Source organism: Megalops cyprinoides, chromosome 20 (assembly GCF_013368585.1).
Source record: "Megalops cyprinoides isolate fMegCyp1 chromosome 20, fMegCyp1.pri, whole genome shotgun sequence".
NCBI classification, from domain to species: Eukaryota; Metazoa; Chordata; class Actinopteri; order Elopiformes; family Megalopidae; genus Megalops; species Megalops cyprinoides.
In genome coordinates this window covers 626,748-645,415 of record NC_050602.1, presented here as the reverse complement: position 1 = coordinate 645,415, position 18,668 = coordinate 626,748, and the positions used below count along the sequence as shown (strand labels likewise).

At 43.9% G+C, this 18,668-nt stretch overlaps 1 protein-coding gene across 7 annotated transcripts in view; it reads left to right on the top strand.

Annotated features, from left to right (window-relative positions):
* LOC118795877 (carboxyl-terminal PDZ ligand of neuronal nitric oxide synthase protein-like) overlaps positions 1-18,668 on the top strand; it is a 121,874-nt gene that overhangs the window by 95,437 nt on the left and 7,769 nt on the right. For 6 of the 7 annotated variants that reach the window (XM_036554636.1, XM_036554639.1, XM_036554638.1 and 3 more), the window contains one exon: positions 3,722-3,880. In XM_036554636.1, the coding sequence (XP_036410529.1) occupies positions 3,722-3,880 (159 nt within the window). Of the gene's footprint in view, positions 1-383; positions 578-3,721; positions 3,881-18,668 lie in introns of those variants that run through there. The other variant, XM_036554643.1, reaches the window with a different exon arrangement.

Below are 18,668 nucleotides of genomic sequence, written 5' to 3'. Positions count from 1 at the left end.
GTTCCTTAATTAGTTTGCCAGAAATAGTGTAGTGTGATCAAAGAGTCCAGCCAGCCAGGGGCTCTTAAGAGCAGCTGCTCCAGCAGAAAATCTCCCGCTTCCTCTATGAAGAACCAATGTCAAAAAAATCTGGGAGTCCCAACTCTTACGTCAGAATGCTGTTCATTGTCTTCAGCTCAGCATTCAACACTGTGTTTCCCTCCGAGCTGATCTCCAAGCTTAGCCAGCTCGGTATTAGCACATCCCTCTGAAACTAGACTCTGGACTTCGTGACTAAAAGACTCCAGTCTGTTAAGTTAGACAACCTCTCCCCCTCCACTCTCACCCTGAACACTGGCGTGCCACAAGGCTGTGTGCTGATCCCTCTTCTCTACTCCCTCTTCACCCACGACTGCATTCCTGAACATGGTTCTAACACCATAATCAAGTTTGCAGACGACGCCACGGTGGTAGGCCTGATCAGAGGGGACGACGAGATGGCCTACAGGGACGAGGTCCAGCACTTGGCCGTGTGGTGTGCCGACAACAACCTGGCCCTTAATACCAAAAAGACCAAGGAGATCATTGTGGACTTCAGGTGAGCTGTGACACGCCCCCATCTACATCAACGGAGTTGTAGTGGAGCATGTATCAAGCTTCAAATTCCTTGGCGTCCACATCTCCGACAATCTCACCTGGTCCCCGAACTCCTCCATTCTGTTCAAAAAGGCGCAACAGCACCTTTAGTTCCTGCGGAGCCTTAAGAAAACGCACCTGTGTCCTAGGATAGTGGTGGACTTTTACCGTTGTACCATTGAGAGCATACTCACCAACTGCATCTCAGTGTGGTGTGGCAATTGCTCCGCATCAGATCTCAAAGCACGCCAGCGGGTGGTGAAAACTGCCCAACGGATCACCGGCACCCAATGGCCCATCATTGAGAACATTTATCACAAGTGCTGCCTGGGCAGGGCGAAAAGCATTATCGAGGATGCATCCCACCCTAACCAGGGACTTTCTACTCTCCTCCCATCAGACAGGCTTTACGGGAGCTTCTGCTCCCGTTCCAGCAGGCTCAGGAGGAGCTTCTTCCCTGAGGCTGTGACCCTGCTGAACTCCACACCACAGCTCTAAGCATTATTTGCTCTCATTACTGCACTGTTGTACTCACTACTGCACTGCCTCAGTACTTTTATATCTGCACTGCTTCAAGCTGTTTGAGATTACTATTATTTATATTGTACATACAACCATCTGTACATGTTTTGTCTATACTGTACATACAGCCCTTGTATATACACTCCCCTTTCCAACTCTGTCCACTTCACCTCCTATGTATAACACATTTAATATATTACACACATATAATAATCTGTGTATATGTTGCTCTCCACTGTCAATAACTGTAATAATACTGTAGATAGAGCATCACCTAAACTGGAGTAATTACTCTTAACCGCACTTTCTTTAAATAATACTATTCTTTTGCACTTCTGGTTAGATGCTAACTGCATTTCATTGGCTTTGTACCTGTACTCTGCACAATGACAATAAAGTTGAATCTAATCTAATCTAATACAGTGGATATAAAAAGTCTACACACCCTTATGAAATTGCAGATTTTTGAAATGTAAAGACAGAAATAACAACATAAATGTCAGACTCTTTCCATCTTTATTGTGACCTTCCACCAAACAAAAATCCAGAGAAAGAAAGTGTTATTTATTAGGAAAAATAAATTTACATTTACATAAATTTACAACACCCTGACTGCATAAGTCTGCACACCCGACTAATATTTTGTGGAAGCACCTTTTGCATTTATTACAGCAGCAAGTCTTTGTGAATAAGTCTCTACACTGTGTTCCAAATTATTATGCAAGTGACATATCAGTAGGATTTCAGTTAAATAAACATTTAGTTTTAGTTTTTCAATGAAAGTTTTTGCTTGTTGTATTTCTCCTGTCTTTTTAGATAACTGGTATCAATCTCAGACAGGTTTGTTAATTAGTTTGCCAGGTGATCTTAATTAAAGGGAAACCTACTTAAAGAGATTGTTCCACATTATTAAGCAAATCACAGTTCTCATGCAATATGGGGAGGAAGAAAGATCTTTCTGAAGATGAAATAGTGCAATGTCTTTCAAAAGGCATGAAAACAACTGATATTTCGCAAAAACTGAAGAGAGATCATTGAACTGTGAAAAGATTTGTGTGTGATTCGGAGCACAGACAAATTTGGTCAGATATAGGCTTATTAAGGAAAGTTTCTGTCAGACAAATGAATAGTATTAAAAGGGCAGCTATAAAAAAGCCACTGTTGAGCAGCAAACAGGTATTTGAAGCTGCTGTCTTGAAGCTGTGTCTCTGGAGTTCTCGATGCAGGATCCTCCAGAGGCTTGCAGTTGTGCATAAAGCTGTATTTTGGCCACCCCTAACCAATGCTCACAAAGAGAAACGTTTTCAGTGGGCTAATTTTCATACAGTTTTAGTCACTGATGGATGCCGTGCTTCACTAGATGGTCCAGATGGATGGAGTTCTGGATGGCTGGTGAATGGCCACCCCATTCCAACAAGACAGTGATGTCAGCAAGGAGGTGGCAGAATGATGTTTTGGGCTGGAATATTGGGAAGTGAGATGGTAGGTCCCTTTAGGGTCCCTGAGGGTGTCAAAATGACCTCTGCAAAATATGTGGAGTTCCTAACTGACCATTTCCTGCCAGGGTATAAAAAAGAAGAATCGTTCCTTCTGGAATAAAATTATTTTCATGCAGGACAACGCACCATCCCGTGCTGCAAAAAACACCATCAACTCCTTGGTTGCTATGGGCACAAAGGGAGAAAAAAATCATGGTGTGGCCACCACCATCCCCTGACCTCAACCCTATTGAGAACCTGAAGAGCATCCTTAAAAGGAAGATCTATGAGGGTGGGCAGCAGTATACCTAAAAACAGCAGCTCTAGGAGGCAATACTGTGTACAACACATATGTATAAATGGATAAAATTGTAACCTATGTAAGTTGTTCTGGGTAAGAGTGTGTGCTAAATAACAGTATTGTAGAATATATGCTAAGCAAACGAAATGAAGTATTGCAGGATGGGAAGTCTTCAGTGATACAGCAGTCTGCACTGTGGCAGCCACTGAACCTGGAGTAAATATATTTGGCACTGTGAAATGGTAGCTGCTGTTCCGGTGGCATTAGCTTATTTTCGAGCAAGGAAAGGAATGACCCTGTTTCATGTCTGCTGATGAACATACTGGGACGGAGTGGGCAGGAGGCTGCAGTAAATTAACTTGAGGTTAGCTGAGGTCAGTGTCACCTGCACTAATGAGTGCGGACCCACCCCCCTTTTTTTACTCCGTCCACCCACTGAAATATACACCCCTCTGATTGGACAACATCAAGCCAGCTAAAATAGCCTTTAACATGTACTCTTCAACTTTCTTCTTTTTCAGTCTGCTCAGAGGCTGAACTCGTCTCCTTAAGAATAAAAACACCTCATAACATGCAACAGCATCCCTCAATTAGATTATGCTGGAAAGATGCTATAGCGATACTTAGTGGATAAGGCATTTTTTTTAATGGAGTCATTATACATGGGCAGTGAACAGACTGTCTTCCAAATTAACCATGTGCTGGAAACCTTGGCTACTTTCTGCAGTCTCAGATAGTTCTTTAGCAATTCAGGGAGCAGCCCCAAGTTTGAGAGCACCTGACCCTGCATTCTAATCTCTCCCAGGTCTCTGAGAACATCGTATTGGTCGCAACCCCCAAGATGCTCCTGCCCTCATCCAGGCAGTTCCCCACAGGTGCACCCCTGTCTGTACACCATCAGATCCAGCTCCTCCAGCAGCAGCTCCAGCAGCAGCAGCAACAAACACAAGTGGCCATGGCACAGGTAAGGACACTCCACCTCCCCTTGACAGGCAGCAACGCAGCAGAGCAGTGGACATGCTCACCTCATAACCCCAAGTCTTATAACCCCAAGGTTCAATTCTGGGGTTGGGCACTGCTGTTGATATGGAAATTGATAATGTTCGTTGCTCTGGATATGGGTGTGCACATGTCTGATGTGATGTAATTCAACTGATCAGTTATGAGCCTGCTTCTCCAGGTAAGCCATCTGAAAAGCAACAGCTGTCATGCTAGCACGTGAAAGACAGGTGCATGCTCTTTACAAAGTGACTCACCCTTGGTAAAATGCTGAGACAATCTTCAGACAGTCCTGAGTATGTTTGTCCTTCTGCTCCTGTCACCACTGCATTTCCCACAATGCACCACTGCAAGGTGGATGGCCACCTTGTGTCTGTTATCCGTTGTCTTTTACATCTGATGTGTGTCATTTTGAACTGTGTACAGAGCAGTGCTTCAGAGGTTCACGTCAGGGTCCTGAGAAAGAATGAACATTTCCTACATAGAGCGCAGATATCCTCTCATCTCCTGGGAGCATTTCACACAGGTGATCATTTCAATGGGAGCAAGCTGAAAGACCACACTTTCTCCCCCCTCCCTCATACTCCCTGCTCCCAGACTCTTTATCTTGCCGTCCTCCCACAGGAGGCACAACCACGGAACCTTCTGGGGGGGCTAAAGGTAATTAGGGGCATCAGATTAATGCCAACCCCAATGCTGCCCTCTACAGGACTCACACCTACACCCTCAAAACAATTGGTATAAATCTCCTCCGAAAAACCATTAACAGCTGTGCTCAGACTTCTGATGTCACAGTGCAGGAAGCAGGGTGTTTAGTAGACAAGCATCCCCTGCACAAGAGACAACCTGCGCAGTGTATCTGCAGTTATCCCTGAATTCCTTTCATCCTCCTTCTAGGAGCTTGCAGTTGGTTACAGGAGGTTCCAGTGTTGTCCGTGTTCCTGTGCTGACTATGGATGTTCAGTTTATCCCATGCTGCTTCAAAAACGTTTTTTTTTTATGTGAAGCAAACAGATCTGAATAGCTGCGCTATAAAAATGAAATATCTATGTTATATATGTTTGTGGTTGAAAGAAAGTGGCACATTCACCAGAAATCTCAGATTAATCTAAGATACTATAATGAGTGATCTGCACTCTCCACATACTGTAGCTGTGGCTAAGGGAGCTGCTGAGCTGAAATCGAGATGCTGTTCATCCAAATTTTTCAGTGTCTACATGTATCTTCCCCTTAAATAGCAATAATGAAGTCAGTTTACAGAGATAGGCATGCCCTAGATCTGGGGTCTCCAACGTGTCACTCACTAGCTGCCGGTAGCTCGCTGCCTGTTTTTGAGTAGCTTGTCAAAAGGTTCACCATCACCATCATCAAATAAATGCACCCTGGAAACCTCTTCCCATTTTAATCCAATCAAATACACAGATGTCCCACCCCCCTCCAACACAAAATAACATCAGCTGTCAATCAAATAAGTTAGACTACTGTCAAGTTTGCCAACACGTCGTCACGTCACTTACCCTGTAGGCTAGCTACTGTGGTAGCTACTGAGCTAAAGCAAGGAGTTTGGTAGTGTTAGCAAGCCAGTTTAGCTTATAAAATAGCCAGATTTTTGATGAACAAAGAAAGTGGCCAGGCCAAAAAAAAACATGCTATTTCCATGAGGAATGGGAGTGCAAGTTTTTTTTTCCCCAAGAATGTGAAGGACAAGTGTGTGTGTACCTCATCTGCGGTACCAGCTTTTCAGTCTGTAAAAGATGCAATGTTCAGCACCACTTCAGGGACATTCTAAAGCTCTTAAAGTGAAAAGGCTTAACGTGGTTTAATGTTCCAAAACAGCGATCAATGATCACCAAATTTCTCTCGGACATGTCTTGTCATAAACACTTTCACCTGCCAAAAACCGAAATCCTATGAGTATGGATGTTATCTTACATTAAGCATTTTCCTCTCTATTGATGCCCATTATAAGGAAAAGGCTTAACGTGGCTTAATGTTCGAAAATAGCAGCTAATGATCACCAAATTTGTCTGACATCTCACGTTGTAAAACACGTAGTAATGTTTTCTATGTTTTCTATGACCTTGATGTGAATTTAAGATACTTTTAATCCAAAATCTGAGCTTTGGATATTGACATTTGATACATGTATATACAAAAAGTAGCTTAATTCAGCTGGTTAACCCTTTCGCGCATACGGTCACACCGGTGTGATTAGCCATTTAGCGCATATGCTAAAATTGGTGCGATTAGAACACTAGAGCAGCAGCTAGAACACTAGGAGAAATTCTAGCTAATTTTGGCTTTGAGAAAACAGCGACTTAAAAATGTAGCAAATGCTAACTGGAATCTATAGGAAACTTAATAACGCAAATGAAAACATAACGAACCATATAAGGTAACACGCGCGCTACATATCATAACAAATAAGTTACACGCGAAAGGGTTAAAACGAAATTTGCCGTTCAGCACATCTGCGTTTGCCACACCTTTCAGTAGTTAATGTGATTAATTGCGAACAAGCGTTTTGACAGCCCTAATACAAACACAAAAGTTCTTCAACCATCTCTGCTGTGTTGCGTTCTTCATGCGCTTTTATGATGTCATGCTACTTACCTAGCTGACGCAGCAATCGCCATCCAGCATACGCCCCGCCTATTAAGTAGGGTACAGTTGGCAGTGGAGACACAAGCCTTACCAGGGTTTACTGTACCAAACTGTTATGTAACGAACCAAATTGTACTGTACTGCTTGGTGGAAACGCACCATTGCATTTCTGAGACCCAAAGCATGTAAGATTAATGAAGGCTGTCATTGCTGCTGCATTTGTTTACTTACATTGAGTACTTATGAGTTCTAGGAAGAGTGTATTTCCAAAGGTGATCAGTTCCCATCTGAGGACACTGCAAGACCTTGAGTCCAATTAGCCTTAATGTGCATCTCTATACGGAAATATGATCACACAAATTCCTAAGCTTTAATAAACTCAGACTCTTCTTTTTGGCAAAGGACATTTTGAAAATGATTAAAAAGACCAGTGCTGGCATATTCCTAAATATTTAATAGCATAAATAATATATAACATGTGACTTCTAGGTCGCTTTTGATAAAAGCATCTGCCAAATGAGTAAATGTAAATGTAGCATATTAGCTGGCAGCACTGTTTTAAGCAGCTGGACACATGTTAACTCTCACTGCAGCATTTTTCCCAGTTTGAAAAAAATGCATCTCAGCAAGTTTTAAGATGTCATTATGTTGGCGCTAAATTTCAGTGAACTTTGTTGTAAGAAACCAAAGAATAAAATTTGTTAACATGTTTCCCAAAATTAAGACCAGAGCACACTGTGATTAGATCAAACATAGCCCCAAATTTCATGCATAATTCTATAAACAGATCCTTTTAATGCACCTTAGTATCATCACCCAGAGCGCTGCAGAAAACTGCCTCCCTCAGAATGGCATTGTAGTTCCATGCCTGTTGAATAATTCGGTGAGTACTTGTTTGTCTCTCAGATTGAACGATAATGAAGTGAACGCCACACAACAGCAACCACAAGGGGTGCTTGACATATAAAACTAGAGAGGAAACTCAGGGATGTTGAGCCTTGATTGATGCAGGGTGAGCAGCATTTTACAGTCTACCTGTCTGCTGTGTTCATGTGACATGCCCAATTATAACAAATCAGAATTAGAATAAGACTTTGTTGGTCAAGCATGCTTCCACCCACACAAGGAGTTACTCCAGTTCTAGGGTCTCTCAAAGTGCTTTCATATAACATCAGAGTGACAACAGTAAATACCAAACAACAGTAGTGATACAACAAACAACAACAGTAGTGCAGGACACATTCAAAGAATAAGGATGGAATGAATGAGGCATATATGAACAGCTGCTGCCACCATAAACATGAGTTAAAGTATACATGAGTACAAGCTGTGGATCAGTACAACTATTAGCTATATATAACTATTGCACTGTGTTATATACTGAGCATGAGATAAAGTGTACCTGAGTGGAGACTATTGGTATGTACAACTATGAGTTGTACGACTGTTGCACTGTGGATATGCAGGAACAGAGATACAGGTGTTATGTTGCTGGTTTGACAGTTCAAGAGTGGGATGGCATATGGGAAGATACTATTCTGGTGTCTGCTTGTTTTGGTGGGTAGTGATCAGCTGCCAGGGGGAAGGAGTTTGAATATGTGGTGGTTAGGATGAGAGGGGTTGGCAATGATTTTCCTGCCCATTTCCCGACTTTGGTATTAAAAAGATCTTGGAGTGTGGGCAGGTAAACTCTGATGATCTTTTATGTGGCCCTGATGGTCCACTGTAGTCTGTTGATGTCTTGTTTAGTGGCAGAGCCAAACCAGACCGTTACAGAGGTGGTGAGTAGAGACTTGATGATTGCTGTGGAGAACTGAACCAACAATTCCTGTGGCAGGTTGAACTTCTTCAGCTGGGCTTTTTTTGCTATGGAGACGGTGTGGGTCCCCCACTTTAGGTCTTTGGAGATTATAGTTCCCAGGAACCTGAAGGTCTCCACAGCCATCACAGCACTGCCTACTATGGTGAGGAGGGTCAGGGGTAGAGTATTCCAGTCCAGAATCATCTTCACTGTCTTGCGCGTGTTCATTGTTGTGGCTGCACCAGAGGGCCAGCTGTTCAACCTCCTGTCTGTATGCAGACTCATCACCATCTCAGATGAGACTGATGACTGTTGTGTCGTTATGCTGATTGTCCAGGTAATGGATGTGAGTTTCCCCAGCCTCACTTGCTGCTTCCTGTCTGTGAGGAAGTTGGTCATCTACTGACAGGTGGGGGCAGACACAGTGAGTTGGGAAAGTTCGAAGTAGAGTAGTTCTGGTCTGATGTTTGCAGACTTCAGCTCGTTGTTCAACACCAAGATCCTTGTACGAGTCCCTAGGCAGTCAAGGTGTTGGAAAAAGGGGTTTTAACCCCATGTTGACTGCATAATCTATGGACCTGTTGGCCCCGTAGGTGAATTGTAGGGGGTCCAGCAGGGAGTCTATGATGTCTTTCAGGTGGGCCAGCACCAACCTCTCAAAGGACTTCATCACTACAGAGGTGAGTGCAACAGGCCTGTAGTCGTTAAGTTGTGTAATAGTGGGTTTTTTTGGGGACTGGGATAATTGTGGAGCATTTGAAGCAGGAGGGAACTTCACATAGCTCTAGTGACCTGTTGAAGATCTTGGAGAAGACTGGAGCCAGACATGGCACAGACTTTCAGACAGGAGGGTGAAATTCCATCTGGGTCTGGTGCTTTCCTGATCTTTTGTCACTGAAGGAGTCTGTGAACATCCTTTTCACAGATCCTGTAAATCCAAAATGTAAATTTAGATCCTCAGTGTAGGCTGGGGGATGGGGGGATAGGACTGTGGTGAGGGGTGAGGAATTAATATTAATTAAGATTAATATATGGGCAGGGTGAGAATTGGTACAGGTGGGGACTGGTGGGGGCATAGTTGATAGTGCCAGGTTTGAACTGGAGCAGGTGAGGAGTGTGGCCATTGTCTTTTCGAACCAGCAGTAGAACCCATTTAGTTTTTCAGCCGGCTGACGATTCACCATGGTATGGGGGACTGACTTTCTGTGGTTGGTGATGTCATGCAGGCCTTTCCACACTGATGCTGAGTCATTGGCTGAATACTCTGAAAAGATGTAAAATAGGTTAACACTTTTGGCTGTCCTGATTTCCTTCGTTATACAGGGTCCTGTCCCCACTCCTGTAGGCCTCCTCCTTGGACGAAGCTGTCCGAGTTTAGTGGTGAACCAGGATTTGTTGTTGTATCTGTTACGAGTCCTTCTGTGGATGCAAATGTCCTCACAGAAACTGAGGTATGATGTCACAGTGTAAGTAAGCACATTTAGATCAGTAGCTGCTAGTTCAAAGATCCAATCAGTGCAGTTGAAGCTGGCCTGTAGAGTGTTCTTGGTCTCGCTGGTCCATTTTTGCAACATGTTCACCCCAGGTTTAGCAGATCTTAGTTTCTACTTGTAGGTCGGGATAAGTTCAAGTTCAAGAAGGATAAATAAACTAAAGGATATATACATTAAATGTGAAAAAAGGACATCAGTGCAGTGTACGATGTGCAATGTTGATGCAGTGTCAGTTCCATATACATTAATAACGTGCAATATCAGTTCCAAGTATACAATGTGCAGCAAGAGTAGTAGTGCAATAACCAGTGGTGCGGGTTTATAGTCCCGTCAACAGTTCTGTGCAAAATGCATATTGTGTGCAGTTGGTTGCGGTGTGGGTGTGTTACGACCATGGTCGTTACTGTTTGTGTTTGTTCGTAAATTTGTTGTGTCAAGCTCGTAAATTCGAGGATGTGGTGGATTACTGTGGATCCTCCTGTAACTAACGGTGTGTCTGAGATGGAGTCACCTGTTACAGATGACACTGAACCTCTTCCGCCTTTGGGAAGAGCGCAACTCGCTGCTGCCCAGCGAGCTGACGCGTCTCTGTCCCACTGTTTCGCTGCGGTCGTAAGCAAGGCGGACTTGTCACTACATCCTGTAGCTTATTTCGTTGATGGTGAGGTACTCATGCGAAAATGGACACCGCCTGGGTCCGCACATGAGTGGACTTCTGTGTTTCAGGTAGTCGTTCCAAGGTCCTCCAGAAGTCACGTTCTGGTGGTAGCTCACGATCACGAACAGTCTGGACACCTTGGAGTGAAGAAAACATATCATCGTATTTTGAAACATTTCTTTTGGCCAGCTCTGAAATCTGACGTTACTAAATATTGCCGTTCCTGCCACTCCTGTCAAATTTCGGGAAAGCCCAACCAGGTCATTCCCCCTGCTCCGCTAAGGCCAATTCCTGTGATGGGTGAACCGTTCGAGAGGATCATTATTGATTGTGTTGGACCGCTGCCCAGGACTAGGGCAGGAAATGTGTATCTTTTAACTTTGATGTGCGCGGCCACCAGGTATCCTGAGGCCATACCTCTGCGCACCCTTAAAGCAAAAACTGTGATTAAAGCCCTAGTGAAATTCTGTTCGACATTTGGATTGCCAAAATTTATTCAGACAGATCAGGGATCAAATTTCACTTCCAAACTCTTCGCCAATGTGATTAAACAATTACACATTAAACACCAGGTTTCTAGTGCTTACCACCCAGAATCCCAGGGCACCTTGGAAAGGTTCCATCAAACCTTGAAGACAATGCTGCGTACATGCTCCCTCGCTGAGGGAAAAGAATGGGATGAAGCAGTTCCCCTTCTTCTGTTTGCCATTCGCGACACAGTGCAAGAATCCCTTGGATTTAGTCCAGCCGAATTAGTGTTCGGTCACACAGTTCGTGGTCCACTGAAGGTTCTGCAAGAGCAGTGGTTATCCTCCGATCAGGTGCAGTCTGGTCCTAGAAATGTGCTGGATTACGTATCCACCTTCCGTGAGCGGTTACACACAATGTGCGACTTAGCCAGACGCTCTCTAGCTTCCTCTCAGTTTCGTATGAAAACTCGCTTCAACCGAAAGTCGGTTCAGCGCTCATTCCAAATTGGGGATGAGGTGTTGGCGTTGCTGCCCATACCAGGTTCTGCTCTCCAAGCAAAGTTTTCTGGCCCCTACGTAGTCGTGTCAAAAATCAGTGACACTGACTACGTGATTAAGACGCCCGACCGAAAGAAAAAGACTCGTGTGTGCCATGTAAACATGCTCAAGCCTTATGTGTCTCGTTCCAGGCTTGAGGTTCCTACCTCGCCCGCGCCTATTGTTACAGTTGCTGCTTCAACGGAGGTAGTGTCCCCATCAGAATATTCGCCCGAGATTGACGGACTCCTTCAAGGTAGCGCCAGCGTCCCGTGTGCAAGATTGCCAAACTCCGAAACCCTCCAAGCGCTTCCCTCGAAGATATCCCATTTGTCAGAGTCTGCGCAGGTGGATATCGGGCAGCTTGTTGAGAAGTACCCATCGTTGTTCTCTGATACCCCTTCTCGAACCAATGTCCTGAAGCATGACATTGATGTTTGTGGTCATAGCCCTGTAAAGCAAAATGCATATCGCATTAATCCGGCTAAGCGGGCAATTATGAAGAGTGAAGCCGCTTACCTGCTTGACAACGGGTTGGCTGTCCCGAGCTCGAGTCCTTGGTGTTCCCCCTGTATACTTGTCCCTAAACCCAATGGAACGCACCGGTTTTGCACGGATTACCGAAAGGTAAATGCGTTAACCAAGCCAGACTCATTTCCTCTTCTGTATAGACCGCATAGGACATGCCAAATTTGTTACCAAGCTCGACCTATTGAAAGGCTACTGGCAAGTGCCTCTCACTGATCGTGCCTCCGAGATCTCAGCCTTTGCCACCCCAGACCATTTTCTGCAATATAAGGTCATGGCGTTCGGGTTGCGAAATGCACCTGCTACATTCCAGTGGCTAATGACCAAAGTTCTCGCCAATCTTGAAAACTGCGAAGCGTATCTCGATGACGTGGTTGTGTATTCCCCTGACTGGGATAGTCACCTCCACACCTTAGACCATGTGTTTTCCCGCCTCCAAGTTTACCTTAAACTTGGTTAAATGCGACTTTGGGCGTACAACTGTTACGTATTTGGGTAAGCAGGTTGGCCAAGGTACAGTTCGCCCCTTGGATGCAAAAATCCAAGCTATTAGTTCCTTCCCAACCCCCAAGTGTAAACGGGGGCTCAGACGCTTTCTGGGGATGACCGGCTACTACCGGAGTTTCTGTAGGAATTTCTCCGATGTAGTCTCACCCCTGACGAACCTGCTTCGAGACTCTCAGAGTTTTGTCTGGACCCCTAAGTGTCAGTGTGCTTTTGAGGCTGTAAAAAGTCTTCTGTGTAGTGCCCCGGTGTTGTCAGCCCCTAACTTTGTGAAGCCGTTCAAATTGGAAATCGATGCTAGCGCTATTGGAGCTGGTGCTGTGTTGCTCCAGGAGGATGATCATGGTATCGATCATCCTATCTGCTTCTTTTCAAAAAAATTCAACAAGCAACAACTCAACTATAGCATCATTGAAAAGGAAACTCTCGCGCTGTTGCTGGCACTGCAGCACTTTGAGGTGTACATCGGGTCCTTGTCCGAACCAGTCATCGTTTTTACTGATCACCAGCCCCTAACTTTCCTTCATCGGATGTGTAACTCGAATCAGCGCCTAATGCGTTGGTCCTTGATTGTTCAGGGATACAACCTGACAATTCGGCACAAAAAAGGTGTCGATAATGTGGTGGCCGACACGCTCTCATGCGCTGTGTCCTAGATTACCGTCCAGACAGGAGTACCGATGGTTTTTGTCTTAAGGGGTGGGGTGTTACGACCATGGTCGTTACTGTTTGTGTTTGTGTTTGTTCGTTTTCCCCGTTGTATGTGTTTTGCTCCAGCTGCGTGCGTGCGTCATTTTACGTTTTCCCCAGGTCTGTCTCATCCCTTCCCCGAGGTGTGTCCTTCGCTGGGTGTCTCCTCCCCTCGCCCGTGATTGGAGCCTTCCCTCATTTCCTGGCCGGCCCGCTCCCTTCAAAGAGGCTCAGTCCGCGCAAGGGAAGAGACCACTTGTCGTTTCTGCATTTTGTTATTATTGATCGTTCATCGTTGTGCGTATGTTTAGGTTCTCGTCCTTATGTTTCTGTGAGTATTGTTTTTGGTCTTCGTGACACTGTGGTTGGGTGTGGGAAGTAGGGAGTCGATGCCATTTTCTTTTCCATCCCTTTTTCACATTGGTTTCGGTAGGAAGGGAGAAAGGGAAGTTTTTACTGTATCTTTTGTTTTGAGATTTATTTTGTTAGGACAGTTAGTTTCCCTCTCTCGTTAGTCAGATTGTGTTTTGGGCTTGGGCTTGTGGGCTTGTCGACTCCTGAGTTTGTGTTCCCGGTTACCCACTTGATTTATGTTATATGTTTTATTTGTCTTTAAATGTTAAGTGTAATAAATTCTGTTACACTTTCCCCAGTGTTCGCGACCGTGATCTCCCCTCTTTTCCCCTGTTACGGTCTGACCCTAGACCGGGCCGTAACAGGGTGTGTATGTGTGAATGTATGCATGGGCTAGGCCGGGGAGGTGTGTATTTGTGTATTTGACCCATTCAAGAGTCTGATGGCTGTTGGATAGAAGCTGTTCCTTAGTCTGGATGTTCTGCATTTCACACTTCTGTACCTCCTGCCAGAGGGTAGAAGTGTGAACGGTTCGCACTGGGGGTGGGTGTAGTCCCTGACAATGGAGCAGGCTCCTTTGTGGACTCTTTGATTATAGATGTCCTGCAGAGAGGGTAACGGTGTCTTAACAATCCTTTCAGCAGTCTTTACTACTCTCTGCAGACGCTTACGGCCCATATCAGCTGGTCAAGATGCTTTCAATGATGCAGGTGTAGAACTTGCTGAGGATCTGTGGTGACATGCCAAATTTCCTCAGCCTCCTCAGGAAATACAGCCGCTGTTGTGCCTTTTTGGTCAGCTGGGTGGTGTTAAGTGTCCAAGTGAGGTCATCACAGATGTAGACGCCCAGGAATTTGAAACTGCTCACCCTCTCCACCTCAAGCCCATGGATGATCAGTGGCTGATGAGTTTTCTTCTCCTTTCTCATGTCCACAATCATTACCTTGGTCTTGTCTGTGTTGAGGGTGAGATTGTTTTCCTCACACCATGTCACCAGATTTGCCACCTCATCCCTGTACGCTGTCTCGTCACCACCAGTAATGAGTCCGATGACAGTGGTGTTGTCAGCAAATTTCAGGATAGTGTTGTCCTTGTGAGAGGCGACACAGTCATGTGTAAACAGTGTGCAGAGCATGGGGTGTTCATCACAATGCTGCTACATGTTGTATTTCCTATTCTGACAGCCTGTGGCCTGCCAGTAAGGAAATCTAACATCCAGTCACAGAGTGTGGGGCTGAGACCAAGGTGCAACAGTTTGCTGGTGAGATGAACCAGGCAGTGGTCATTGAGTTCCAGAGCTGCACATGGGAAAGAGCGATAGGCATATTTTAATATTGTGTAACAGTGGTCCAGTGTTTTGCTGTCCCTGGTGGGATGCTAAATGTGTTGTCTGTATTTCAGCAGTTCTCGACTGAGGTTTGCCATGTTAAAACCCCCCAAAACAACACAAACAGAGTCTGAGTGTTTGGTCGGGTAATTGCGGTCGTCCCTTCCTCACACAAGCTTGTAGTGGAATCTAAACACTGACCAGTATTATGGAGGAAAACTCACTGCATCAAGGAGCCCTTGAACTGATGTGTTTTGAAAAGTGCATATCACACCTGGATGTCCTGGGGACACCCACTGGGTCAGCTGCCGGGGACATCCCTTTGAACCCTATATGTGGCTGGCTGTCTCTAACAGTCAGAGGGCTATTACAGAGTGTGTGTGTGGGAATGTAAATATAAAATGTAGTTCAAACGAAATTCAATTTAAATAGAATGGAACTGGTTCAAACCTATCAATACACAAAGCAAACATCTACACCAGCGGTACATACACGTCTACCTCTTGAACAAACCACCATCTCTGCAGTTTGTAGGGGTGAAAGAACCTGCATCCCTTTTTTCTTTTTTTGGATATACACACTGTTGTTTTTTATTCTTTATGGCCATTGTATTACAGTACTTAAGCATCCATTTGCACTGTTGTTTTAGAGTCTTTGCCTCAGAGGGAAGTTCATTGAAGAGCAGATTTTGCCCTGGACATCCTTTCCTGTAAAGTAGCTATGTTGTTTGTTGTTTAAATACCTAAAATACCTTAAATACCTAGATGTTACTATGGATTCCACTCTTACATTCAAAAGGCATATTAAAAAGATGTGCCATATGTTGCAATATAATATAGCTAATTTTAGACATATTAGGAATTCGTTAACAGTTGAAGCCCCTAAGACATACTTGAATGCAATGATTTTTTATTATTTTCATTACTGCATATCATGTTGGTCACAGGCAAGCAAGACTGTCTTAAAACCTATTAGGACACTTCACAAACAAGCCCTTAAAGTCCTGGATGGGAAATTATGGCAGTATCACAATTGTGATATACTTGTTAAATACAAAATGTTAAGCTTTGACAACTCAATTTTGTATTCAGACGTCTGTTTAGTGCGTAAGATTATTCATAATGCTGCTTCTCCACCATTAAAGAGCTTTGTTCAGCTCTGCTCTGAGCAAATGAGCAGAGCTTCAAGGTCTGCTTCAAGGGGAGATTGTAGCGTCCCTAAATGAGACTCTGCCTTTGCACAATCCACCTTTTCTTCCAAAGCCATTAAAGAATTCAATAAGCTCCCAGCCCATCTGAAAACCTGCACAGACTTCCATATTTTCTCTCGTGACGTTAAAAAATGGATTTTAAGTAACCAGTCTTGTCAGCATTAATTTGACATTCTGATGACCTGATTTTATAACTGTGGATATATGTATGTAATATTTTGAAATCTATATGTTATGTGTTTATTCCTATGAAGTGTGTTGTATGTGTGTGTGTGTGTGTGTGTGTGTGTGTGTGTGTGTGTGTCTGTGTGTGCCTGCGTGGGTATGAATAGGATATTGACCTATTTGTAGTGGTGATGTTAGGTTTTGTTTTGTGGTTTATTGTTTCCTTCACCTGCCCAGGGACTGCAGATGGAAATTAGCTAATAGCTAAATCTGGTAGAAAGCATCTTTCCTCTTTTTTGAGCTTACTGTATTTTGTACATGGTCCCTGATATAAATTTAATAAATAAAATAAATAAATAAAAGGGTACAGGTGTTTTTGGAGTTCCATATTGTCCTTGGATGCTCTTGGGTATACTGCCAACATCTAGGTGTAACTGTCTGTGTCATAGTTTAGGCCTCATTTTGTTGGGCATCATACTATACATAGTGTTTCTTTGTTGATAGGTTTTAATTGGTTTATCTGCAGAGTGTATTGTTTATTCCTAACACTGTATTCACACCAGAGTAGCAGAAGAGCTGGAATATTCATAAACCAATAAGACATTAGGGAGAAGTGAAACTAAACAATGTTGGCTGATTATTTTCTTGTTTACAGTTAGTTCATGGTTTCCAAACACTGAGGCAGCTGGCAGACATCGGCAGAGGAGATCAGAGAGAGGCTGCTGTGATGCTTCTCGTTGGAGGAAAGTAGCAGCGGCTGAAGTTTGTGGGTGTTGATCAAAGTTGGCTCGCCACCCCGTCACAGCGAAATGCCAGACCTCCCAGATAATGAGCGTCAGACACATGACTGCCTTAGTCTGGGATGCAAAGGACAATAAAATGGATGCAAGGACAATAAAAAAATGGATGTAAAGGACAACAAAATTCAATAAATTAAAACTTACAGGAGGTCTAAGAAATACACATATATATGTGTGCAGACACTATCGGAGAAGCAGCACATAAAGTTCCACTTCCATTTTCCCTTCCTTCCCTTCCCTCATAGTCAGTGAATGGATTTATTTTAACTGTGAGTAAAGACGTAAATGACAGCAATTGGTTCCAAACAGAAGCCTTTTCAAAGCTCAGATGTTGAGCTGTTTATTCATCTTCTCTTTGATTGCCTCTTTTATTCTGGATAGGCCACCTGAGGACAGAATCAGCATCAATAGTTTCACTCTTAATTCAGTGTGTATGTGGCCTGTGGGAGGTGCAAGCGGCACCTTCACTATGTTTAACTTTAAAAGATCTAGTATTGGACTACGCCACTTCCCTGATGAAGGGAGGGAAGAACCCTAGCACAGCTATTCTACTGAAAGAATACAGGTGGCTGCTGATGTACAAAATTATACAAGGCTTTACTGATTATGCCAGTATAAGTGACAACACAGTTTAAAATATAGAGGGCTATTGGGTAGGGGAGTCAAATTAGTAAAAGCTGATTCCATGTTAAAATGACAAGAGGCTCTAAGGCTATTGAGACGATAGTCCATACCAAGGCTAATAGCACACTTCACAAAAATAAACCCCACACGAATAAAAAGACTGTGATAAAAGGGTAAAATTCAAGTGCTACACCCCAATCAGAGTTCACAGCAAACAGTCCCCTTGGTACCACCTATTGCACCATGCCCATGGCCTCTTATTGCACAGTATAAATTATATAAAAAAGGGAAGACAAACTTGAATAAAACAAGAGATAGCAGGAAAATAACTTATAGCGCCCCCCCTCCTGGCAGCTAGTTGCCCCCAGGGCACCAGTACCCAACAGTACACACCATATACACAGTATACAACAATTTCACAGGGGACTATAAACTACTCTGGCAAAAACAGTGGCTGAATCACAGGCTCCTTAACTAGAGGTGGGAACTCGCGTGATGTCACCACCCTGTTGACTTTAGGCTAGGGCTGGGCGATATAGCCGTTTCGATACATCAAACAGCTGTTTTTAGCGCAATAACAGCTATCCCCCGTATGTGGCGGTAGGTTTCTTCTCGTATTGTTTTCCCTTTAGTCATACCTGATGCAGGAGCACACCTCCAGTTTTCCGAGGCCATGTGAAATGTTTCTACGGGTAAAAAAACGCCACTTGTATCTGTTCAGTGTTGATATCACAGCAACAGCACTATGCTGCTTCCATGTAGTAGACAGAAACATATGGCTACAAAGATAAAGAGTGAAAACATATGCTATGTGTTTTTCAAAGCTAATAGACAAGTTAACCAACATATAGATACAAGCAGTAGCCGCTGGTTCATCCTTGTTAATTAAACAATCTCACTTTGTAGTACTTTTCACAAGCACACAAACTACAGACAATCTGCACTGTTCCACGAGCATAATCATTTACTCTATTTACGTGATTGGTGT